The 20,364-nt window shown below is 44.3% G+C and overlaps 2 protein-coding genes and 1 non-coding gene across 6 annotated transcripts in view; all 3 read left to right on the top strand.

The window, feature by feature from the left end:
• The window catches only part of LOC133912541 (villin-2-like), a 39,175-nt gene extending 37,923 nt beyond the window's left edge, over positions 1-1,252 (top strand). For all 3 annotated transcript variants that reach the window (XM_062355336.1, XM_062355338.1, XM_062355337.1), the window contains 2 exons: positions 1-230; positions 895-1,252. In XM_062355336.1, coding sequence (XP_062211320.1) covers positions 1-230; positions 895-1,008 — 344 coding nt within the window. In that variant the 3' untranslated portion in view covers positions 1,009-1,252. The remainder of the gene's footprint in view (positions 231-894) is intronic.
• Positions 1,253-15,132: 13,880 nt separating this feature from the next.
• LOC133912542 (probable F-box protein At2g36090) lies at positions 15,133-17,407 on the top strand. 2 transcript variants are annotated; one of them, XM_062355340.1, is made up of 3 exons: positions 15,133-15,272; positions 15,997-17,067; positions 17,184-17,407. In XM_062355340.1, the coding sequence occupies exons 2-3, from the start codon at positions 16,045-16,047 to the stop codon at positions 17,385-17,387; spliced, it is 1,227 nt and encodes a 408-aa protein (XP_062211324.1). In that variant the 5' UTR covers positions 15,133-15,272; positions 15,997-16,044; the 3' UTR covers positions 17,388-17,407. The 2 variants fall into 2 exon arrangements, with proteins under 2 accessions (XP_062211324.1, XP_062211325.1); XM_062355341.1 differs by having other exon boundaries at positions 15,997-17,407.
• A 1,912-nt stretch (positions 17,408-19,319) lies between these two features.
• Positions 19,320-19,459, top strand: LOC133913895 (small nucleolar RNA Z247). Its single transcript, XR_009909132.1, has one exon. It is a non-coding gene; the product is annotated as a small nucleolar RNA Z247 (small nucleolar RNA).
• The last annotated feature ends 905 nt before the right edge of the window (positions 19,460-20,364 follow it).

Here is a 20,364-nt window from a genome sequence, read left to right on the forward strand (position 1 = left end):
ATGCTGAGAAGACTGAATTAGTTCCATCCGGTGCTTCTCCTAAATCTGAAGCAGGGGAATCCTCCGAATTTCATGCAGACAAAGATTCTCCAGGAGATGAACGAACAGAAACTGATGTCTCACAGGAACAAACTGCCCATGAAAATGGAGGCAAAACAACCTATAGCTATGACCGCTTGATATCAAAGTCCACGAACCCTGTTAAGGGCATAGATTACAAACGCAGAGAGGTTTGTTATTTCCACTGCATCCTTGAAGACAAAGTTGTTACTGCATCCTTGAAGACAAAGTTGTTACTGCATCCTTGGAGTTTAGTCAGTAGATAATATCGGATTTAGGTTAATAAAATGGCCAGTTCTTTAATGGTAAGCTGCTTCGTTTCTGAAAATGGTCTGGTAGGCTGGTAGGTGATTGTTTCGAACCAATTGGCAACTGGTTGTTTTAGCCTTAGTTCCTATTTGACCCTTGTCTACCAAAAAGATTACATTGAACAGTTAAATTGAAATGCTAAAAAAAGATCCATGCTACTAATCAGTATCAGGACTAGGACATGCTTGGTTGGGTGCTCTATGTCAACTGGTAAATGTAGAGATCTAGTAAGGGGAGAAATCTCTCAGACTGATTTTGGAAATACTGGCCAAGATTGTAGGTGTTTTACTGCAATTGCTGATCGTTATGAAGAACATGAGTTAAGGAGGTTAGTGGGAAAAAGAACTTGATAAGCAGCATGGAGACAACCCTTCTTTGCATTCAGTTCATACTGATTTGTCTATACCTTCCAAGATTGTGATGCTTTTAGTGACTTTTAGGGCTTCCGTTGGTTCCTAGCTGAGTGTGAGCGGAGATGTTCTTGTGAAATGAGTTGCAAAGGCTAACTTTATTTTGCTTCTGCAGACATATTTATCAGACAATGAATTCGAAACCGTATTTGGTATGACTAAAGAGGAATTCTACCAGCAGCCAGGGTGGAAGCGAGAACTGCAGAAAAGAAAAGCCGATATTTTCTAAAGCGTGGTTTTCAATAGAGCCTTGCCTTTTCATGCTACGAAGCTTTGCACATTCCTAATCTTCTCTGTACACGGTTGGCGTTGGTGGCATGACACAGGAGAGCCCACGGTGTCCAGCATTCTCATTCTCATCATGTCCAGAATTCTGCTGTTTTCCGCGAGTTGTGTAAGGCAATTTTTATTTGTACATGGTTTTGGATTATATAGCTCCAAGGGTAGTCCCTATATTATTCTGAGCTTGTTCTGGTTGTTGCCCTTTAGAGTTCAGAGTGTATTTTTTTCCTCTCCCAATTAGGTGCATACCTGCTCGGTTCTTCTGTACAACGAGCATTTTCGCTTGATCTTGTTGAATTGCAGCTACAGCCGCATGATCTGGAGCTCCTTGATGTGCCATTTATGGAGGAGGAAGTTTGGGAAACCATCAAACAACTGCCAGCAGACAAGGCCCCCGGGCCGGATGGTTTCACCGGCAGATTTTACAAAAAATGTTGGCCAATCATCAAATGTGACATCATGGCAGCGGTAAGAGAAGTTCACAAGGGAAATGTTAGGAATCTGAGGCTGCTAAACACTGCTTTCTTAACCTTATTACCGAAGAAAGATGATGCTGTCCAAGTGAAGGATTTCAGGCCCATTAGTCTTATACATAGCTTTGCTAAACTTTTGGCCAAAATGATGGCTAATCGGCTTTCAGACAAACTTCAACAGATGGTTTCTCCTAATCAGAGTGCATTCGTGAAAGGTCGATGCATACAGACAATTTTTTGCTTGTCCAACAAACAGCAAGATTTTTATACCGCAGAAGGAGCCTCGAATTCTTCTAAAGGTTGATATTGCAAAAGCCTTCGACTTAGTCTCTTGGCCGTTCTTATTGGATGTCCTCCGTACTCTTAGCTTTGGTCCGGTATGGCGTGACATGATCTGTGCTCTACTAGCGACGTCTACTACTTAAGGTTTTACTCAATGGGGTTCCGGGAATCGAGCTCCAACATCGGCGCGGGTTGTGGCAGGGAGACCCTTTATCTCCTATGTTATTTATCCTTGTGATGGATGTGCTTAATGCCCTAATACACAAGGCCAGCGCGGAGGGTTTGTTGCAACCTTTGTCTGCTCGAAACATCCAGCACAGGGTGTCGCTTTTTGCGGATGACGTGGTCCTATTCCTTCGCCCGACCATCGAAGACATGGACATGATTCAAGACATTTTACATGTGTTTGGTGTTGCTTCTTGGCTCAGGACAAATATACAGAAGAGCAGCGTCACTCCAATACAATGCACAGAAAATGAGCTATCCTTGATTTAGGGATGTCTACCGTGCGAACTCCAAGATTTTCCTCGGTCTTCCACTTTTTATCAAGAAACCAACAAAGGCTCAGTTGCAACCACTTATTGACAAGATCGCAGATCATCGTCTAGGTTGGAAAGCGGGGCTGCTGACTCCTGCTGGTCGAACGATCTTGGTTCAGGTGGTGCTGACCTCTATGCCGGTTTATCATGCCATCGCATTGGACCTCCCAAAATGGGTAGTCAAGGCGATCGATAAAATACGCCGTGGATTCCTCTGGAAGGGGAAAGAACAAGTTAATGGAGGTCACTGTATGATTTCTTGGGCAAAAGTTTGTAGGCCACGGGAACTTGGAGGACTTGGCATCCATGATCTCACAACCCTTGGGTGGGCCTTACAAATGCGTTAGTTGTGGCTTCAAAAAACACAGCCAGACAAGCCTTGGGCGGATTTTAAAGTGCATGTCCATGCAAACGCGAAGGCCCTCTTCTCAATTTCGATTGTTTCTCTAGTGGGTGATGGCAGCACCACTCTGTTTTGGACTGATAGATGGGTCCAAGGGCAGGGGATCTTTGATATTGCCCCCAATCTAGCAACCCTTGTCCCTAGGCGGATTGCTAATAAATGCACGGTTCATGAAGCTATTCTTGGTTGCCGTTGGGTTCAGGATATCTGAGGTGCACCTTCCATTAGTGCCCTCACAGAATACTTGGATGTGTGGGATATCTTGGCTGATGTCGTGCTTCAGCCGGAGGTTGCAGGATGAACACCGGTGGAGGTTTACAGAGTCCGGACAATATTCGACCAAATCAGCATACAACACCTTCTTCCATGGTGCTATTCATTTTGAACCATGGAAACTCATATGGAAACCTGGGCTCCGATGAAATGCCAATTCTTTCTATGGCTAGCTGTCCATAACCGTTGTTGGACGGCCGATCGTTTGGCTAAAAGGAGACTGCCTCATCCAGAGAGATGCCCACTTTGTGATCAGGCTGATGAATCTGTTCAACATATTTTAACCACATGTGTCTTCTCCATACAGGTTTGGTTTCTTCTGTTCACACGTTTTAGCCTCCTGGATGTTTCTCCTCAGTCGGACGACGCTTGTTTTAGTGATTGGTGGGTGAGGACATGCAACATGATTCTCAAACCAAAGAAGCGTGGGTTCAACTCGCTGGTGATTCTAGGGGCTTGGTTGTTATGGAAGCACCGTAACGATTGTGTCTTTAATGGCGCGGCATCGAATATCCTCAAAGTCATGTGCCAAGCTGAAGATGAGGCCCGGCTTTGGCGTGACGTGGGTGCTAAAGGCTTGTTGCAACTCATTGTGACTTGACCTTGGTGCTGTTATTTGTCGTTGTGGTTGTTGTGTTCAGTTCGTGGCAAGTTCTGTTACGGGTGTGTGTATTTGGGTGCGCTTGAACCCTCTTTAATCCTCTCTTAATGCAATGATACGCAGCTCTCCTGCGTGTTCGAGAAAAAAGGTGCAAATGGGCATTCCTAGTGATGTATTGGAAGGTCATGATGTATTGGCACTAAGGCATTCCTCTCTACCCTTGGATTTAATATGTTGTAGCCAAAGCCTGACACAATCTGTTATTTGCTTGCGCCCAGTGCTTAACCAAAGATTTTATTATGGTCCTTGAGGCGACCTTCTTGATGTTGAATGTTGTCGCTATGTGAGGAAAGCTCTGAATGTACCAAGCAACATATTTTGTGACTAGATGGAGTAATTTAGAGGGTTGAACATAAGCATAAAAATATAAAGCTCCCCACCCTCAGAGACATAAACAGATAGCTTTATTACTATTATTACACTGCGTAACTAGGGGTCTAGGAGTACATTTTTGACACAATGTGCTCTGCACACACAAAGGAGCACCTTAAACACACACATAGTAAGCGTGAGTAGTGCTTCCTTGATTCACTCTTACACACAAATCAAAGTACCTGTAATCAACCTTTGAATTGTGTTTTAAAATCATTGAGAAGCATGCACCTATACTATCTTAAAGGAACACTCAGATAGATCATAACCTTGCCCCTTCGTATTATTACATATGTATGATTGTTGCATAGACCAACATTAAACTGTCCTACTATATAGCTTTATTTTGCGGGGTAATCCCACTATATAGTTGATGTTGCATCTCTAATTAGTTTTAGGGACTCGGCAAAGTCATGTAGAAGCTGGTGGTAATCTGGAAACTGTGCGTCATCCACTGCAAGAACAATCCTGATAGCATTCGCGTAGCTTTGCCAATGTGTAGTAAGTGCCTACACATATTTAATGAAAGAAACAGCAAATAATCAAATGTTAGTACTACTGCATATCAATTATCATTGTAATATGTAATTAAACGTTCATATATATACTTAGCCTATCTCCAGCAGTGGAAGTAAATTTGCAGAATCCCGCTACAGTACCTTACGGGGGGTACTGTAGCACTAGGAATCATAACAGCAGAATCGGTTTCCAGTGCTACTGTTTACAGAGGCTGACAGCGAGACCGGAGAGAGAAAAAGATGAGTAGAAAGTAGGAAATGGGATAGCTGTTGGAGATGAAAAAAATAAGGGATACTGTAATAGTGATAGGGGATGCTGTAATAGTATTTTTGTGGATGAAAATTTGAGTAGCTGCTGGAGATGATCTTACCATATTCTTTTCTATTTGGCGTTTTAGGATCCTAGTTTTCAAATGTGTCAAATTTGGACATTTGAATTATCTACATTGCATATATGAAAAATACACCACCAGATTTTTAAGTAAAAGTACTTTTGTAGTATTACCTCTTTTTTCCGCATTCTGACCATGTCGATCACCTCGTGTAGGCCTTGCCGGTGGGGAGCACGATGGTTAGGACGCGCGCGGGAGATTGTAGAGTGCATGCGTTGGTGCAATTATGCACGGAGATGTAGACTGCGTTAGTGTCATGCGGCCAACAGTTCATTGAGTGCTAACTTTAGTCACCAAATGCCTTGTTTTAAAACGAGCATGATACTGTTTTCTAACTCTCTTTATATACAAATTTTCTACTTACTATCACACCGAGAGATCCGTCGTCACAGGTTCGCACTCTTCGCATCAGGGTATATATATATGCCAAAATTCATTCTTTACCACCGAAAGATCACGTTTTACAAAAAATACTACCAAAAGAACCTGGCTTTGTAAAGTACCAGGAAAAAAAAATCACAGCATTTCGGCATATATCACTCTGTTAAATTCCGTTGGCATAAAGGGTGCTTTGCCTTAGGACACATACACGAAATGGCAAATTTGCCCTTGTGTCCAGTCGATTGAACTCGACTCGCCTCTCGCATCTCTCGACTCGGCGCTCCTGCTCCGCCGCCGTGCGCCGCCCGTGCCCGTCCCAGTTCGTGCATACTGGACTGAACTAGCAGCTCAGTGGCGGACCCAGGATTTAGCGATTGAGTATTCAGTATTAAAAAAAATGTTCAATCCAAAATACGAGAAGTCCATAGTAGCGTAAATTTTAAAGTATAAATTGTTCATAGTAGAGAAGTTTCAACTAATTAAAAGAAATTACAAAGTATTTAAACAAAATTACAATTTAACTTTGTGTTCCTTTATGGTTTGGAAGCGTTTAATGATGTCACTATCCTTAACTTGCACAAAAATTTTACGCTCAACTGCTGATTGCCGAACTGGGCAGTCACAACATAAAGATCATAAATACCTGATATTTGTTGCTATGTGGGCTCTTTTCAGTTAGGGAAAAATGCAAACCCCCCTAAAGTCACTTGGATTTTAACTTTCCCCTCCAAAAATTGTTTTGTTAAAAAAAAAAACCCCCAAAAGTTTGATTTTGTTGCAAAAACACGTCCAAAAATTTAAAAAATTTAAAAAAATCACAAAAAATTCTAAAAAAACTAGAGACAATTATAAGACCTTTTGTGAAATTTGTTTTCAAAAATAATATCCTTTACATCATATTACATGGAGAGTAAGTTTGAAAAAAAAGAAAAACGTGCAACTCATTTATTAATTCGAGTTAAATGCATAGTTAATTATTTACTAATCCAAAAATTATGAAACAAAATTTTTTAGTCTTCTTACATAATCCTCTATCTTGTAAAAATAAATGAAATCTTGAAATAGTTATTGTAACGTGCAGGATTGAGTAAATATGTTGCAGATAGATTAATTCATAACTAATCCATAACACCCAAAATTAGTGAAATCACTTTTATTAGTTTACTAAAACAATTAGTTTACAATTTGCTGAGTGGTCTGATGAATTGAAGCAGCAAAGATATATATACGTAGTATATGTGCTATATATTTAATTTTTTTAAAAAAAATTGGGTATTCAATTGAATACCCATACATCATAGTGGGTCCGCCCATGTAGCAGCTAGTAATAGCAACAGAAGAACACTGCTAGCTTCTTGCGCTGAACGGTTGTCAACGACTGAAACAAGGACTCCGCGTGTGTATACGGAGGAATCCGGCGTGCGCACCGCGGACGCAGAGGACCTCGGCTGCGTAAGGCGGGCGGCGTGGAGCCTGTCCGCGGGGGCGGCGCGGCGATGGATCCCAGCGGCGGCGGCCAAGTGCGGGCAGCAATGGAGGGGCAGCACGATGCGGACAACAGTCGAGCCCGTTCGCGGGGGTGGCGCCGTGCCTGTGCCGGAGACGGCCTGGCGGTCGGGTGCGGCGAGCAGGATGAGCGACGAACATATCGTAATCCACAGGGCATTTTAGTCCAATTTAACAGCGGTGATGCAAAATCTAACAGAGTGTTAAATTCCAAAACTTTGTGATCTTTCAGTGGTACTTTACAAAACCAGGTTCTTTCGGTGGTATTTTCCGAAAGATGTAAAGATGTAATCTTTCGGTGTTACCGAATGAATTTTGCCTATATATAATTTGCAAGACAAAAGTCGGGTATTTAAGCTCGCAACAATCCACTCTGAATTGTTTTTGCACAATTAATTAAACAATCAAGAACAAACTATAAACGAAGGTGTAACATATAGAATTTTATAGATTTCACCAATGCCTAACAAATAAGTGATAGCCCAATTTTGGCGAGACCCGTTGCATGCACTGTCACCCTGTTACTCTCGCGTCCACTCACCTTTGGTAGGGTCTGTAACATCTCGAGTTTTAGTATTTTAGAAAATAGCAAAATTTACTTTTTAAAAAAAATCTAAGTATTTAAACCATATAAAATCAAGGAAGTATATATTTGAATATATACACACATAAAATCAAGGAATCTTGGCTAAGTACTCTAGTGAGTACCAAATTAATTTATAAATTAATCTTTGCAATAATTTGAATCATATGCATTTTGGTTTATTTTATTTTTCATGGTTCTTTGAGTAGAGTTTTGAATTTGAATGTTTCTCAAATTCAAATCCAATTCTTAGTTTCAATTCAGCAGAAATCCAAACGAATTCAATTCTTTTGAATTCAAACCTCTCTCAAAACCCGAGGTCAGGGTCCTGATAGAGTGGTATCAAAGCCGTACTTGACTATAGGTTGTGACCTTAGCATAGACGCTACTTATATTTTAGTTTTATTACAAACTATTTAATGAAAAACTCTTTCTTACTATGTCTACATATTATTGCTCTCACCTTACATTGGCACTCTGTTGCAAACTTGTTGATTTCTCCTTACCTACTTTTCTCAAAACTTAACGTGTAGAATATTGATAAAATTAGGGCTTACACCAGGAGTTGAGTCAAGCATGAATGCTAACCCCTATTCTCTATTGTATCATAGTGACAAAAAATTCATTGTGATTGCTTTCGTTGTAGTGCTGTCTCTTGTTGGCTATTTGTTGTGTGTTTCTCGGTTGTGTGATCTTGTTACACATCTGCCCAAATTGAATGTGGACTCATCTTATGCTTTCTACCCTACCCTCGAAGAACAAGAATCTACCAAATATGTCGTCAAAGGAATCAAGCAGAGATGATCAACACCTAGGGCTTAAAACCCAAACAACATAACTGGAAGCTGGAAGTAGCCCATCAACGAAATTAGTACAAAACAACATCGATCAGGCAAGCGACAATGTCAAATTAACAGAGGGAGACACTCAAGGAGCTGAAAGCAATCCAAAAATATAGGAAGTCCCTCACGGACAGGAATGGAGTATGAAACAAGAAAATCATGACAATGAGAATGAACAACACATGACATTGGCACCCATTACTAGTGACCTTCTCGCAATAATGGCTAATAAGCAGTGGCGGAGCTTCCTTAGGGCCAACAGTGGTCTTGCCCCCCCCCCCCCCTACTTCAAAATTTTGTTGAAGAAAGTATTACTTTTATTATTTAATTGTTAACTATACACTAATCCTTCTCTCTACTGCCCCCCCCCCCCCTCAATTCCTTGTCAAGCTCCGCCACTGCTAATAAGACCCAATGATGCAAACGTTTACTCAAGGACTCAATAACATCAGTCAAGCTCTTGGTATAGGAAATGTTGGTCAAGGCCACATAAACACCAAGAAGAGGAAATCTAGATCCAATCAACGCCAAACGGATAGATACTTGAGATGAAAGCTAGAAAACCAACATTCTATGCAGAATAAAGCCTCAGGATCAACCTCTAACCAAGCAAATCTAGTTTCCTGCAATCAAGATAGTAGAAACCTGCAACAAGAAGGAACTCTGAAGATGCCAGACCCAAGCAAGATCTGCTACAAGTGTAGACAACCTGACCATTTCATAGCAAGTTGTCCAGTAGCGGCCCAGTGCAACACTAAAGGCACACAAAATATCTGCTATATTTGCAAAGATTCAGGACACTTTGCAAGAAATTGTCCCCAAAAGTAACTGATTGTTGTGTCAATCTACCTTATCGAAGTATCACCATCAATAACCGAAAAAACTATGGGAGATCATGTACGCCCTTGGAAAGGTTACCCATAACCGAAAATCTATAAATCAATGGATATCAATCCCGATGGATATTCCATCTGGTTCAACTTAAGACGTTGTTTAGCTTTACCTTGGAATTTGTACCTTTGTTCAGCCTTCGGAGAGTGTCTCATGTCATGGAACTTTGATAGATGTGAAGGTCTTTTAAAATCCGTATATTCAAAATAAGTATCAGATATCTTTTGGACACCCCTATGCTGGAATCCCTATAAGTGGGGTAGTGTTCTAACAAACACTACATCCCTAGGAAAAGAATGACAAGTTATAATCTTAGAATTAAGTGATAACCAACAATAAGGCAATACAACCTAGGAAATTGAAAGTTTACCTTGGTAACCCCAAGAAAGATTGAAGAAAAATCTTGACATCAATAACGTAACCGGAAGTATTTCGGATGAATGACCCAATAGCCAAAGACTCTATCGGATGACAGTAAAGGATCTACATGTGTTGTATCATGAAGGAACTAAGAAGACAATCAATAGTCCTGGAATTGAGAAATTCAAAGGTTTAAACTATGTTTTGGGAGCAGCATCTGACTAGTGTGGGAACTGCAGTTGAATCTCAACAAAAGACAAAGTGATAATCCATGAATGAACAAAGGAAAAAAAATTCATTTTACTCCCCTGAAGTATGCCCATAGTCCGGATCAGCCCCTGAACTTTAAAACTGTTTAATTGAGCCCCTAAAGTTCAAATACCAGATAACATAATCTCCTAAGGTCGATTTTAATGGTGTTTTTCCACCATGGCTATTACATCACCTGGTATTTACCATATGGCTACCACGTCACCTCTCTTCCTCTCCCTCTATCTCTCTCTCTCTGTCTCCATCTCTCTCTCTCCACTTCCACTCCCTTCTTGCCACTGCCGCTACCACTGACTCCTCCCCCCGACCATACCCTAGCCACTGCCCTGCTTTCAATTCTGATCCGATGGCGTCCGCCGATGACAAGGTCGTGGTTGTCGTACTGCTGGGAAGGGACCCTGTGTCGTTCGATGCACTGCTATCGACGCTCATGTCGTCCTCCATCGCTTCTGTGCCTCCCACCCGGGGGCACTGGCGCTACAGCTCGCCTTGTCGCTCATCGCACATGTCACCCCCGCCGACCTCTGCGCCTTGGCAGGCATCCTCCTCCACATGGTCCTCCTCCGACGCCTCTTCCAATAGCACCACGGCGCCACCCGGGCTGCTCTGGCCGCAGCTCTCAACCGTGGGGCTGAGTCCATTCCCCATCGAATCCCCATCTCTCTCAGTCGGATTTGATGGGTCGATGCCTTCTTCCTCAACGTCAGCCAACCTTCTCTGATGCTCACCATTGTGTCGTCCCTCTACTGCTCTGTCTCCCAAATCCGCACTTCGGTGAGCTCCCCTGTACCCTACTGAGTCCTATGCATGCGTCGGTTTGTTTCCAGCCTGATGCCGGTGCGCCCATCTATGTGAGCCACCTGTTGCCGCCCCTCTGTGCTCACCACCGGCCACCTTCTAGCTGAGCCCCACCCAAATGGGTTCCCCGTGGCATGCTCTTGCTTTTTCTACCCTCGGTTAGGCCGATTAGGACGTCGCTGCCGAACTTTGCGTACGTGCTCTGCTACTGATCCCAATTGGCCTCCCTTCTCCCCTCCAGCTCCCACCACTAGTGAGCCCCGACGAGTCTACCACCGATGAGCTCCTCGCCCCGACCAACGTCCTCCTCTCCCCTACACGCCCCTCCCCATTGGCTCCCCTGCCACATCAGTGAAACCACTGCCAAGTCATCAAAACTGCTATTGCAAAACATTCCAGGGGATTATGTGATCCTATATTTAAAGTTTGAGGGGGTGGTAAATAAATAGTTTTAAAGTTCAGGGGGTTATCTGAACACTAGGAATAGTTCAGGGGAATAATTTGGACTTTTTTCATGGATAAATGACTATAATGTCGCATACTCTATGAGACATCCGTAGTCAAAACCTCTTTAAGTGGGGTAGCCCCATGTGACTTGGAAAATTTGTATTGTGAGAAGATTTTGGATAAATTGTTGGAATAATCAATCATAATCATAGATGTAATACAATCTTTAGTGCTCCAGCAATGAAGTACATGAGATAATTTTAGGAAATTCAGTAGAATTTGATACCTAAGAGACTGAGATAGCAGGATCTTGTAGCCCTTAAGATACGTCATATCAAGGTTGTGGATGTATACACATACAAGAAGGAAAAACAATAGATTCTGCATCAAGGTAGCTGAAGCTACATGGACAAGTCTACTCAGCTTATAATTTGGAAGATAACAGCGGTAATACACGCACTCGAAATATAAAACACTATCCAAGTTGAAATAAGTGCGAGAACTATATGGATAAGAGAGCGTATCTTGGAACTTTCCCCATCCCGCAAGTATTTATAAGATACAGAAGGACAGTGACTAAGATTAGAAAGAATCCTAAAGTGGTCAGTTTTGTTAGAAAATCTATAAGAACACCAGAAGAAAAGGATCTCGTTTGATGTCAGAGAATAGCATATGGTCAAGTAGGTAGCATGCTTATGCTTTTTCAAGACAAAATTACCGAGAATATATCTTTCCAATATGCATTTGTCGGAGGGTGAACTCCTCAAGCAGGGATCCGGAGGGACCCCCTTTGAAATTCGGCCGGGAGGATGATTCTGAATCTATTTTGCGGGTGAAATAAATGGGCGTAAATGCGATGCAGGTGGAATGGAAGGATCGGATGCAGGAAGCAGTAAATGCTCAGGGGATTTTTAGACAGGTTCGGGCCGCATTGAGCGTAACACCCTACTCCTATGTGTATGCTATAAATGCTTTGAGAATGTCTCCCTGAGTGTTTGCTGGGTTACAAGAATATTTGTCTAGTCTAGAGCTTCGTGCTCTTGTTCTTCGGTGATCTAAGCTTCTGTGCTTGTTGTTGTCCAACTTGTCTGTGCTTCTCTTCATTCAGTTTGGCCTTACCTTCTTCGGGGAGCCCGCCCCGCCTTAAATACCCGCCGGGGCGGTAGCGTACCCAGAAAGGGATGGTGCAAGTTTCAAGGCGTCATAAATGGAAAGCAACCATCATGGGCTGCTGCGCGAGGTGACAAGGAGGGTTGAAAACGCGCCCCATCTGGTCTTGTAAGTCATCATACCGTTTTTCAACGGGCGCCGCGAGGAGGGCCCACCGGGCAGCCACCAGCAGCTCGGCGTGCCCGTTCGGTCAAAGCAGGCCTAACACAGCAGGGCGGCAGGCGGGACGCCTTGGGCCTCGCAATGTTATCCCGAGGCGCGCCGTATGTCCCGCGATGAGACCCATGCATTAAATTTCCCCACGCCTCCCTGCCAGGCCGTGGCAGGGACTAACAGCAAGCGTGGAGGGAGCAGTTGGAGGTGACAGGCCACGCGTCCACTTAAATGCAGCATCGGGCCTCTCACCAGTTGACACCTCACCGCCGGGCCTCTGTGGAGGCCACCGGCGAAGGGCTTCTCAGGCCCTCGGGGAACCGAGTGCTCGGGGGTCACTGTTCGTCGCCCCGAGCACTCTCTCCCGGATACGCCCTTTCTTGGTCCTCGGGGAACCGAGTGCTCGGGGGCTACTGTTCTCGGCCCCGAGCACTCTCTCCCGGAGCTAACTGTTCGGGTCCTCGGGGAACCGAGTGCTCGGGGGCCACTGTTCATGGCTCCGAGCACTCTCTCCCGGAACTGACTTCCCTTGGATCCTTGGGGGACTCGGGTGCTCGGGGGCCACTGTTCATAACCCCGAGTATCCCCTTCTCGGTACTTGGCTTTTCATATCGTCGGGGGACTTGAGTGCTCAGGGGGCCACTGTTCGCAGCCCCGAGCACTCTCTTCCCGGTACTTTGTCTTCTCGAGTCATCGAGGAACTCAGGTACTCGGGGACCACTGTTCATGGCCTTGAGCACCCTCTTCCGGGACTTGGTCTTCTCGTACCTCGTGGAGATAATCCCCGCGAGAGGGCACCACGTGACAACCTACTGATCTGGCCTCGGGACTCAGGGACCCCTGGTTCCTGTGTCACCGACAGCATTGCAAATGGGCTATGAAGAACAAATAGCAAACATATTCTAGGCTGATGCTAAAATGATAACTGACTATGCACATTTTGGTGATGTTGTTAGTTTTGACAACACATTTGGAACAAACAAAGGAAGAAACATAATTGAGAATCCAAAGTTGGATGCTATGCTTCGCTATAAATTTCTATCCCACAAATTTCTCAATTTAGCATATCGAGTTGTCAGCTATCCAGAATGTAGCTTGTTAGCAAATAATGTACTTGACATGCTTAGCAAGCAAGTTGAAGTACAAATCAATACATGTACTTAGTATTATTGATTCATGTACAGTCTGCACATATGTTATACCCTCAAATAACTTGTTTAGTGATGCACGTCTAAAGAAAAAGGAGGTCCGTGTATGAGTTTTAAAGCGAAAAAAGGATAAAAAGAATAGAGTAAAAAAGGAAAAAATTCAATGATATTATTTTTTAAAAAAATCTACATTTCAATGTTATTATTTTGTCACATGTTTTTTTCTTGATCCTTTGATATTATTTTATTGAAAGTAACTAGCGGGTGGGGAAGAAGCACTCTGTGGTGCAACAACACAAGTGGTAAATGATAGTGCTTCTAAGGACAAAGAGGAGTCTGGAGAATATACGGTCCTTAAAAGCTTCACTCAACTCTTGACGGGACCAGTCAATGATGATCTTTTTACTAAAGAATTATTTTAGCAATGGAATTATGTTCTGGACAACAACTTAAGATTTGGTGCAAACAATCCTGAAAAACTTTTGTTGGATATATGGTTCATTTTATTTTGTTTAGATGCTACAACAACCTTTTGTATAGCCTACTTAGTCCTATTTATGCTGCAACCAGCTATGGATTGTTTTGATACTAACAACACTAAAATTGTTTTTGTTTGATACTAGCAGCATTGAATTACCTTTTAGATAGATATGGACTGACAGTTTTATATAACATGTTGTATATATAGTTTATTTTATTCTCAATTTACAAACTCAATTCACAATCTCAATATACAAACTCAATCCGCACAATCTCAATTCACAATCACATTCAGCTGTGATTCACATTCTCAATTTACAAAGTCTTCAGTCTGAAGCTTTGCACATTCGGATACTCCAGACATTGCCTCTATCGACCTACACACAAAATTATTCTCCGGGAAGGCGACCTAAAAAGCACATGCCCTCAAAGTTTTATTCTTACAACACTCCAGTACTTAAATCAATTCACTATTAGACCCAATCATTAGAGGCCACACTTGCTTTCAGGCGTCGGCTCCATCGAGGCACCCAGGTCCCACGGCCACCTTCCAGCCTTATGGTGCCGGCGCGACAGGTGATACTGTTGGTGAGTCGAGGCAGCACTAGAGCAACCGCACAACAGTTACGATGAGATCGTCTTCTGCCACGGCAGATGCTCTCCTACAGTGGTGTTGCACTCACCCAACCTCCTCCAATGGTGCGGGCTCCGACGAGTTCTATGGAGAAATTTAAGGTTGGGCTATCTGGATGAGCGAGCTAGTTTCGTCTAGTAACTATATTTTGCCTCGACTTGTCTCCGATTAGATCGAATCAAGCCACATTATTAGACCGAAAAACATAAGATATGTACTGTTTAGAGAAATTCGATAATAAAATCATTCGATTAACATCAAATATTACTCCCATACTTAGACGTATAGACGGACCTCTAACATAAAAAACGACTATGTGAGATAAACCGGTTCCGTTTCATTGAGAGCATCGGCCAACTACACATAGCCGTACGGTACCCGCCGGCACGAACTAGCTGGACCAGGTCTTGGTGCACCATGGAATCTGTGTACAGTTCAGGCCGTCGCGTGGATCGGTAGCCGGGTAGGCCCACGTAGACCAGTGTCCGGCCTGCACTTATCCAGGGACGTTACTCACGATGCTAGGCAGCTGGGGCCTGGCCTCGTAAACCCCGACGCCACCTCACCCTGCTCAAGCGCTGTGGTGCTGCCTTCTCCTGGGCGTCCGTCGATCGATCCCCCTCTACCCAGTCCAGGTGAGCCTCTTCGTCCTCCTGAATTCGTTGTACTTCCCATCTCCTTTCTGTTTAGTGATTCTTGCAGTCCTATTAAATCTGAGGCATGGCTGATAAGCTCAGCTATTATCTGTGTTGATTATGGTGTTTTTGCCCTCTCTGAATGAGAATACCACCTTTGATTTCCGCTCCAGTTTGTAGTTGCAGATCTGTAGGTTAATTTGTTCCTGATTTTGATGCAGTTCCCTGTCCTTGGATTAAGTTCATTGAGCGCTTTTTTCTGAAGAAAATAGAAAGGAAGCTAGTTGAGCAATTTAGCAGCAAAACCCTGTTTGTCTTTAGAATTGAAAGTGTTAGTACTGCTGATTGTTGTGCATCAAGGAGTGGAGAAAGAGTAACTTTTTATTATCTGATATGAATCAAAACTGTAACTTTTAGCAATTTAGCGTTATCCCATATGTATGCTTTCTACTGAACTGACTCGGGATTGGAAATATTTGGTTTTGCATATTTAGTAGTCTGATCATTTTGGCCTAGTACACATAACCTATTCCTTCACTGTTATGGGTCCTAGAAATTTAACTGATTCTCCCAATTTTCAGCAATTATGCATATTTCATCTTCGAAGCGACATCCAAGTAAAATCCAACATTGACATGTTGAAATGACTTAGAAGATCTTTTGGTGTATGTCAATTGGCATGCTAAGACCAAACTAATTATCGTCCTTTTTTATTGTGCTCCAGTTGACTAGGTATAAGCTCTTTCAACTGTAACAAAAAGAAGCTGTGAACATGGCATCGCTGAGTGCCGACCTTTTCTATGACATACTGAAGCGTCTCGATGGTGCAGCTCTAGCAAGAGCAGGCTGTGCTTGTGCTGATTTTCGTGCCATATCAAATGAAGAGGATTTGTGGGAAAATGCTTGCAGATCTTTGTGGCCATCAACAAGACGAGATGATGTTAGGAGCTTAATTATTTCTGTTGGTGGATTCAGGAAGTTTTATGCGGATTGTTTCACCCTTATACTGAACAAAGATGTTCCTGTTCAGACTAATGAAACTAATCCCTTTGCTGAAGAATGGGCAGAGTCTGACTACTACTACGATGACATGGATGAGATTGAAAACTCCTTGCCTTCAGACTTTGTATCGCTAATCGATGTATGGTACAAAGACCGTGCACTCTACTCGAAGATCATATGGGGAATCCCCAACTCAGATGGTGCAAATGGATGGTTCTATAACTGCCCATTCCGGATAGACTTATTTCATCACTCAACTGAAAACAATGAGAATAATGATGGAGAAGTATTCCTATCAACCATCAATGACTTACCATCGGTGCCCTCAATGGAGCAAGAAAGGAAAGATGGGAAACTGTGGAGGGAACTGAATGATGGCATAAAGTTAAGCTGGATCATTGTCGATCAAAAGATGAAGCGGGCAGTGAACCTGACAAGTTGGCACCCGCAAGGTGGGCAGAGGCACTGGCCGACTGATACTGATTTTGTTCTACGGTTCGGGTCTGTCCTTCCGGCAAAGGAGGTCCTGCCATGCCAGGTAGCTGAATGCATTCTGCTCATGAAGTTTCGCATGACAAGCATGGGGAGCGAAGAGACAGGGGAACATTCTACGCTTGCATTGATGGAACTGAGTATGCAGATCGAAGATATGGGCGGTGTTCACCTCAATGGGCGCTTCAGCCTCCTCGTTCTCAAGGAGGCGCTGAGCTGCCACCGGAGCAGGAACTACGATGAGGTGCTGGAGTCTTGCAATTTGTATTTGAAGGCACAGAGTGAGCTGAAAGAGGAGAAGGTACGCAGCGAATGCCGGTTCGACACACTCTGTATAGTCAGTGGCATTACAATATTTGCTGCCGTCTGTACCATGTGCTATAGAAAGTTCGAGAACTTTTAACCGCCCCGATACAGGTCGTCGCAGAGTTGGTCATTTCTGGGTGCATTACAATATTCTGGACGGTGGGTATTTCAGAACTGTTGATATGCATGCTTAGCGCTTGTAAGCACGGCCAACTTTTGCTCGTAATTGATCCACCTTCAAATATTTCCCGGAAAACCCGTCGTAACAAATTATTGGTATATGCTATTTACAGCTGTGTTCCAGATTTAAAGTAAAATGGAAAAAAATTAATGCATTTCCCACTAGTATAATTCAGCGGTACCTTTCACTCTAAAACGTTATTATTCTTATATGGTAAGCTCACTTCTTCCATTTTGCAGACCCTGTTACCTCAAAGATGTTAGTACAATCGTCAGCCACACATATTTTCGTACTCTGCAAGTGTCTCATTGTGTTTGATTGATGAGTTGCATTGATATGACGTAATGTGTCACTTCAATGTTACCGTTCTAACTTCTAGAAACCCTACTAGCATGTGCGGGCTTATAATATTTGTTGTACAGTACCGCTCAGCTGAGAACATTGCTTATACAGAAGAATAGCACCATGACTGATAGAATCTGGAGTCCGAACATCAATTTGTATCTTACATTCGAAGTGCCAATACATCATGACCTACCAAAACCTCACTTGGAATGCCAATTGGCACAGAAATTGAGAGGGAAAAGCGCACCTCAACACGCGTATTGTAACATCCCTATTCTTAGGGCATAAATAAAATATGCACTTAGACCCTAATTTCTTTAATTGAGTACTTATGTGAATATCTGGAACACGTCTGAAGTTTGTGCATTTGAAAATCATGATTCCTTTTGGTGCATAGCATCATATATATGGAAAGTATGGGAAAATCGACTCAGCCAAAATAATTCCAAACTTTAACCAGATACACTATATGGCCTATAGTATTTTTGGTAAATTTTGTAAAATTTTGGAGCACAACTGAATAGGTATCAAAAATCGAAGTTTATTTCTATTAAAAAAAGAGAGATAAGCTGCAGCGTGCACCACAGGCTGTTTGCACTTCCCTGGCCTGCCCTCTCTTCCTCACCTGACCCAAACCAACCACCACAACACGGACCGCACCAGACCAAAGTCGTCGTCCTCACCCTACGTGATAGTGATGGACGCTCGCCACGCCACCCCCTGTGCTTGGCGTTGAGTCCCAATCGATACCGCATTACTGCACGTTATTATCGCACACCATCACCTCCATGTCGCTCAAAAAGCCCCACGTGCCCCCTCGTTCTTTCTCGTCTCCGGCTAGATTTCCACGCTATTCTCACCCTCGCCCCACCCTCTTACTCTGTCTCCGGTGACTCCCACCATCGGATCCACCACGCTAACCCAACGATGTTGAGCGGTTGATTTGATACTATTAAACAAGAAGGCCGGAGGTTATTGGTGCGCAGGATAGGATTAGCAGGAGTTGTTGCAATCTGTTGTAACAATAGCCTGGTTGTTGTATAGGTAGTTTGTTTCTTGGTTGTTGATGTTTGGCGGCTCCTGATAAGCGCCATGTAACAAACTCCTGTAAACCCTGCCGCGTTTTGCCGGCCCCTACAAATAGATGACGCGGCCTCAACCAGAGGTGATAACGCTTCCCAAACAATCCACTTTACATGGTATCAAGAGCCTCTCCTCTTTGAAGTCGCATCCATGGCAAGCTCAAGCACCTCCACCACCTCTTTCCTCAACCCTTCGCTTGGCTTTCCTGTCAGCGAGAAGCTCACCAAGAACAACCATGTTCTTTGGAAGGCTCAGGTCCTGCCGGCCATTCGGGGTGCCCAGTTAGAGGGGTATCTCGATGGCACGGCGGTCCCTCCGGCCAAGGAGATCGACGTCAAGCGCGGTGAAGACACCGTGAAAGCTCCTAATCCGAAATATGCGAGATGGATCGCGCAGGATCAGCAGGTATTCAGCTACCTGCTGACCACCCTCTTGAAGGACATCCTGACGCAAGTCGCCACGCTGAACACTGCTGCTGAAGTGTGGGCTGCGATCGGGGAGATCCTGTCCTCGCAAACGCGGGCGCGGTCAGTCAATACGCGCATCGCGCTCGCCACCAACCGCAAAGGGGCTCTGCCGATGGCCGAGTACCTTGGGAAGATGAAGATGCTGGCCGATGAGATGGCATCCGCTGGCAAGCCGTTGGGAGATGAGGAACTTGCTTCCTACATCCTGACTGGCCTTGACATGGAATACAATCCAGTGGTGTCCGCCATTCTCACACGTGTGGAACCAATCTCCTTCAACGAGCTCTACAACCAGCTCATCTGTTTCGACAACCGCCTCGATCTACTTCACGGCGTGTCTGGCTCCTCGGCAAACGCCGCTGTTCGCGGTGGCCGGGGGCGAGGCAACTCCAGCGGCGGTGGTCGCGGCCATGGCGGCGCGCCGCGTGGCCGCGGCAATGGCAAGGGCCGTGGCGGTGGGCGCTCCGGCGGCAACAACAACCAGAACGGGGGCTCTCGTCGTCCCAAGTGCCAGCTCTGCAAGAAGGAAGGGCACACCGTCATCGATTGTTGGCACCGCTTCGATGAGGACTTCGTCCCCGACGAGAGATCTGCCTCGGCCGCTACACACTCGTACGGGGTGGACTCCAACTGGTACACCGACACTAGCGTCACCGACCACATCACCGGCGAGCTCGACAAACTAGTTGTCCGTGAGAAGTACAACGGCAACGATCAGATCAAGACTGCAAACGGGGCAGGTATGGACATTAATCACATCGGGCATGCAATTGTTAAAACCCCTAGTCGTCATTTGCATCTACAGAATGTTCTTCATGTACCCCAAGCCAAGAAAAATCTAGTGTCAGTACATCGTCTTGCTACTGATAACTCTGCCTTCCTTGAATTTCATCCGGATTTTTTCTTGATCAAGGATCAGGTCACGAAGAAAACTCTGCTTGAAGGTCCATGCGAAGGGGGTCTGTATCCCCTTGTTCATGCCCCGCGGTCAAGAAGGGAGGTCCACAGTGCCACCAAACCGTCCGTGGCTAGGTGGCATAGTAGATTGGGACACCCTGCCATTCCCATCGTCCAACGAGTCATCAGTCATAATAAGCTTCCTGTTTCTAGTGATGTCAGTCAAGGGTCTGTATGTGACGCTTGCCAGCAAGGCAAGAGCCACCAGTTGCCATATCCAAAGTCGTCTAGTCGGTCTGAGTCTCCATTAGATTTGATT

This window comes from Phragmites australis, chromosome 3 (genome assembly GCF_958298935.1).
Source record: "Phragmites australis chromosome 3, lpPhrAust1.1, whole genome shotgun sequence".
Taxonomy (NCBI): Eukaryota; Viridiplantae; Streptophyta; class Magnoliopsida; order Poales; family Poaceae; genus Phragmites; species Phragmites australis.

What these genes read in the sequence shown, in the direction of transcription:
- LOC133912542 (XM_062355340.1), top strand. Translation starts at nt 16,045, where the DNA reads ATGGCATCGCTGAGTGCCGACCTTTTCTATGACATACTGAAGCGTCTC. An exon ending in GTGAGCTGAAAGAGGAGAAG is followed by an intron (nt 17,068 to 17,183) that starts GTACGCAGCGAA and finishes GCCCCGATACAG; the next exon opens with GTCGTCGCAGAGTTGGTCAT.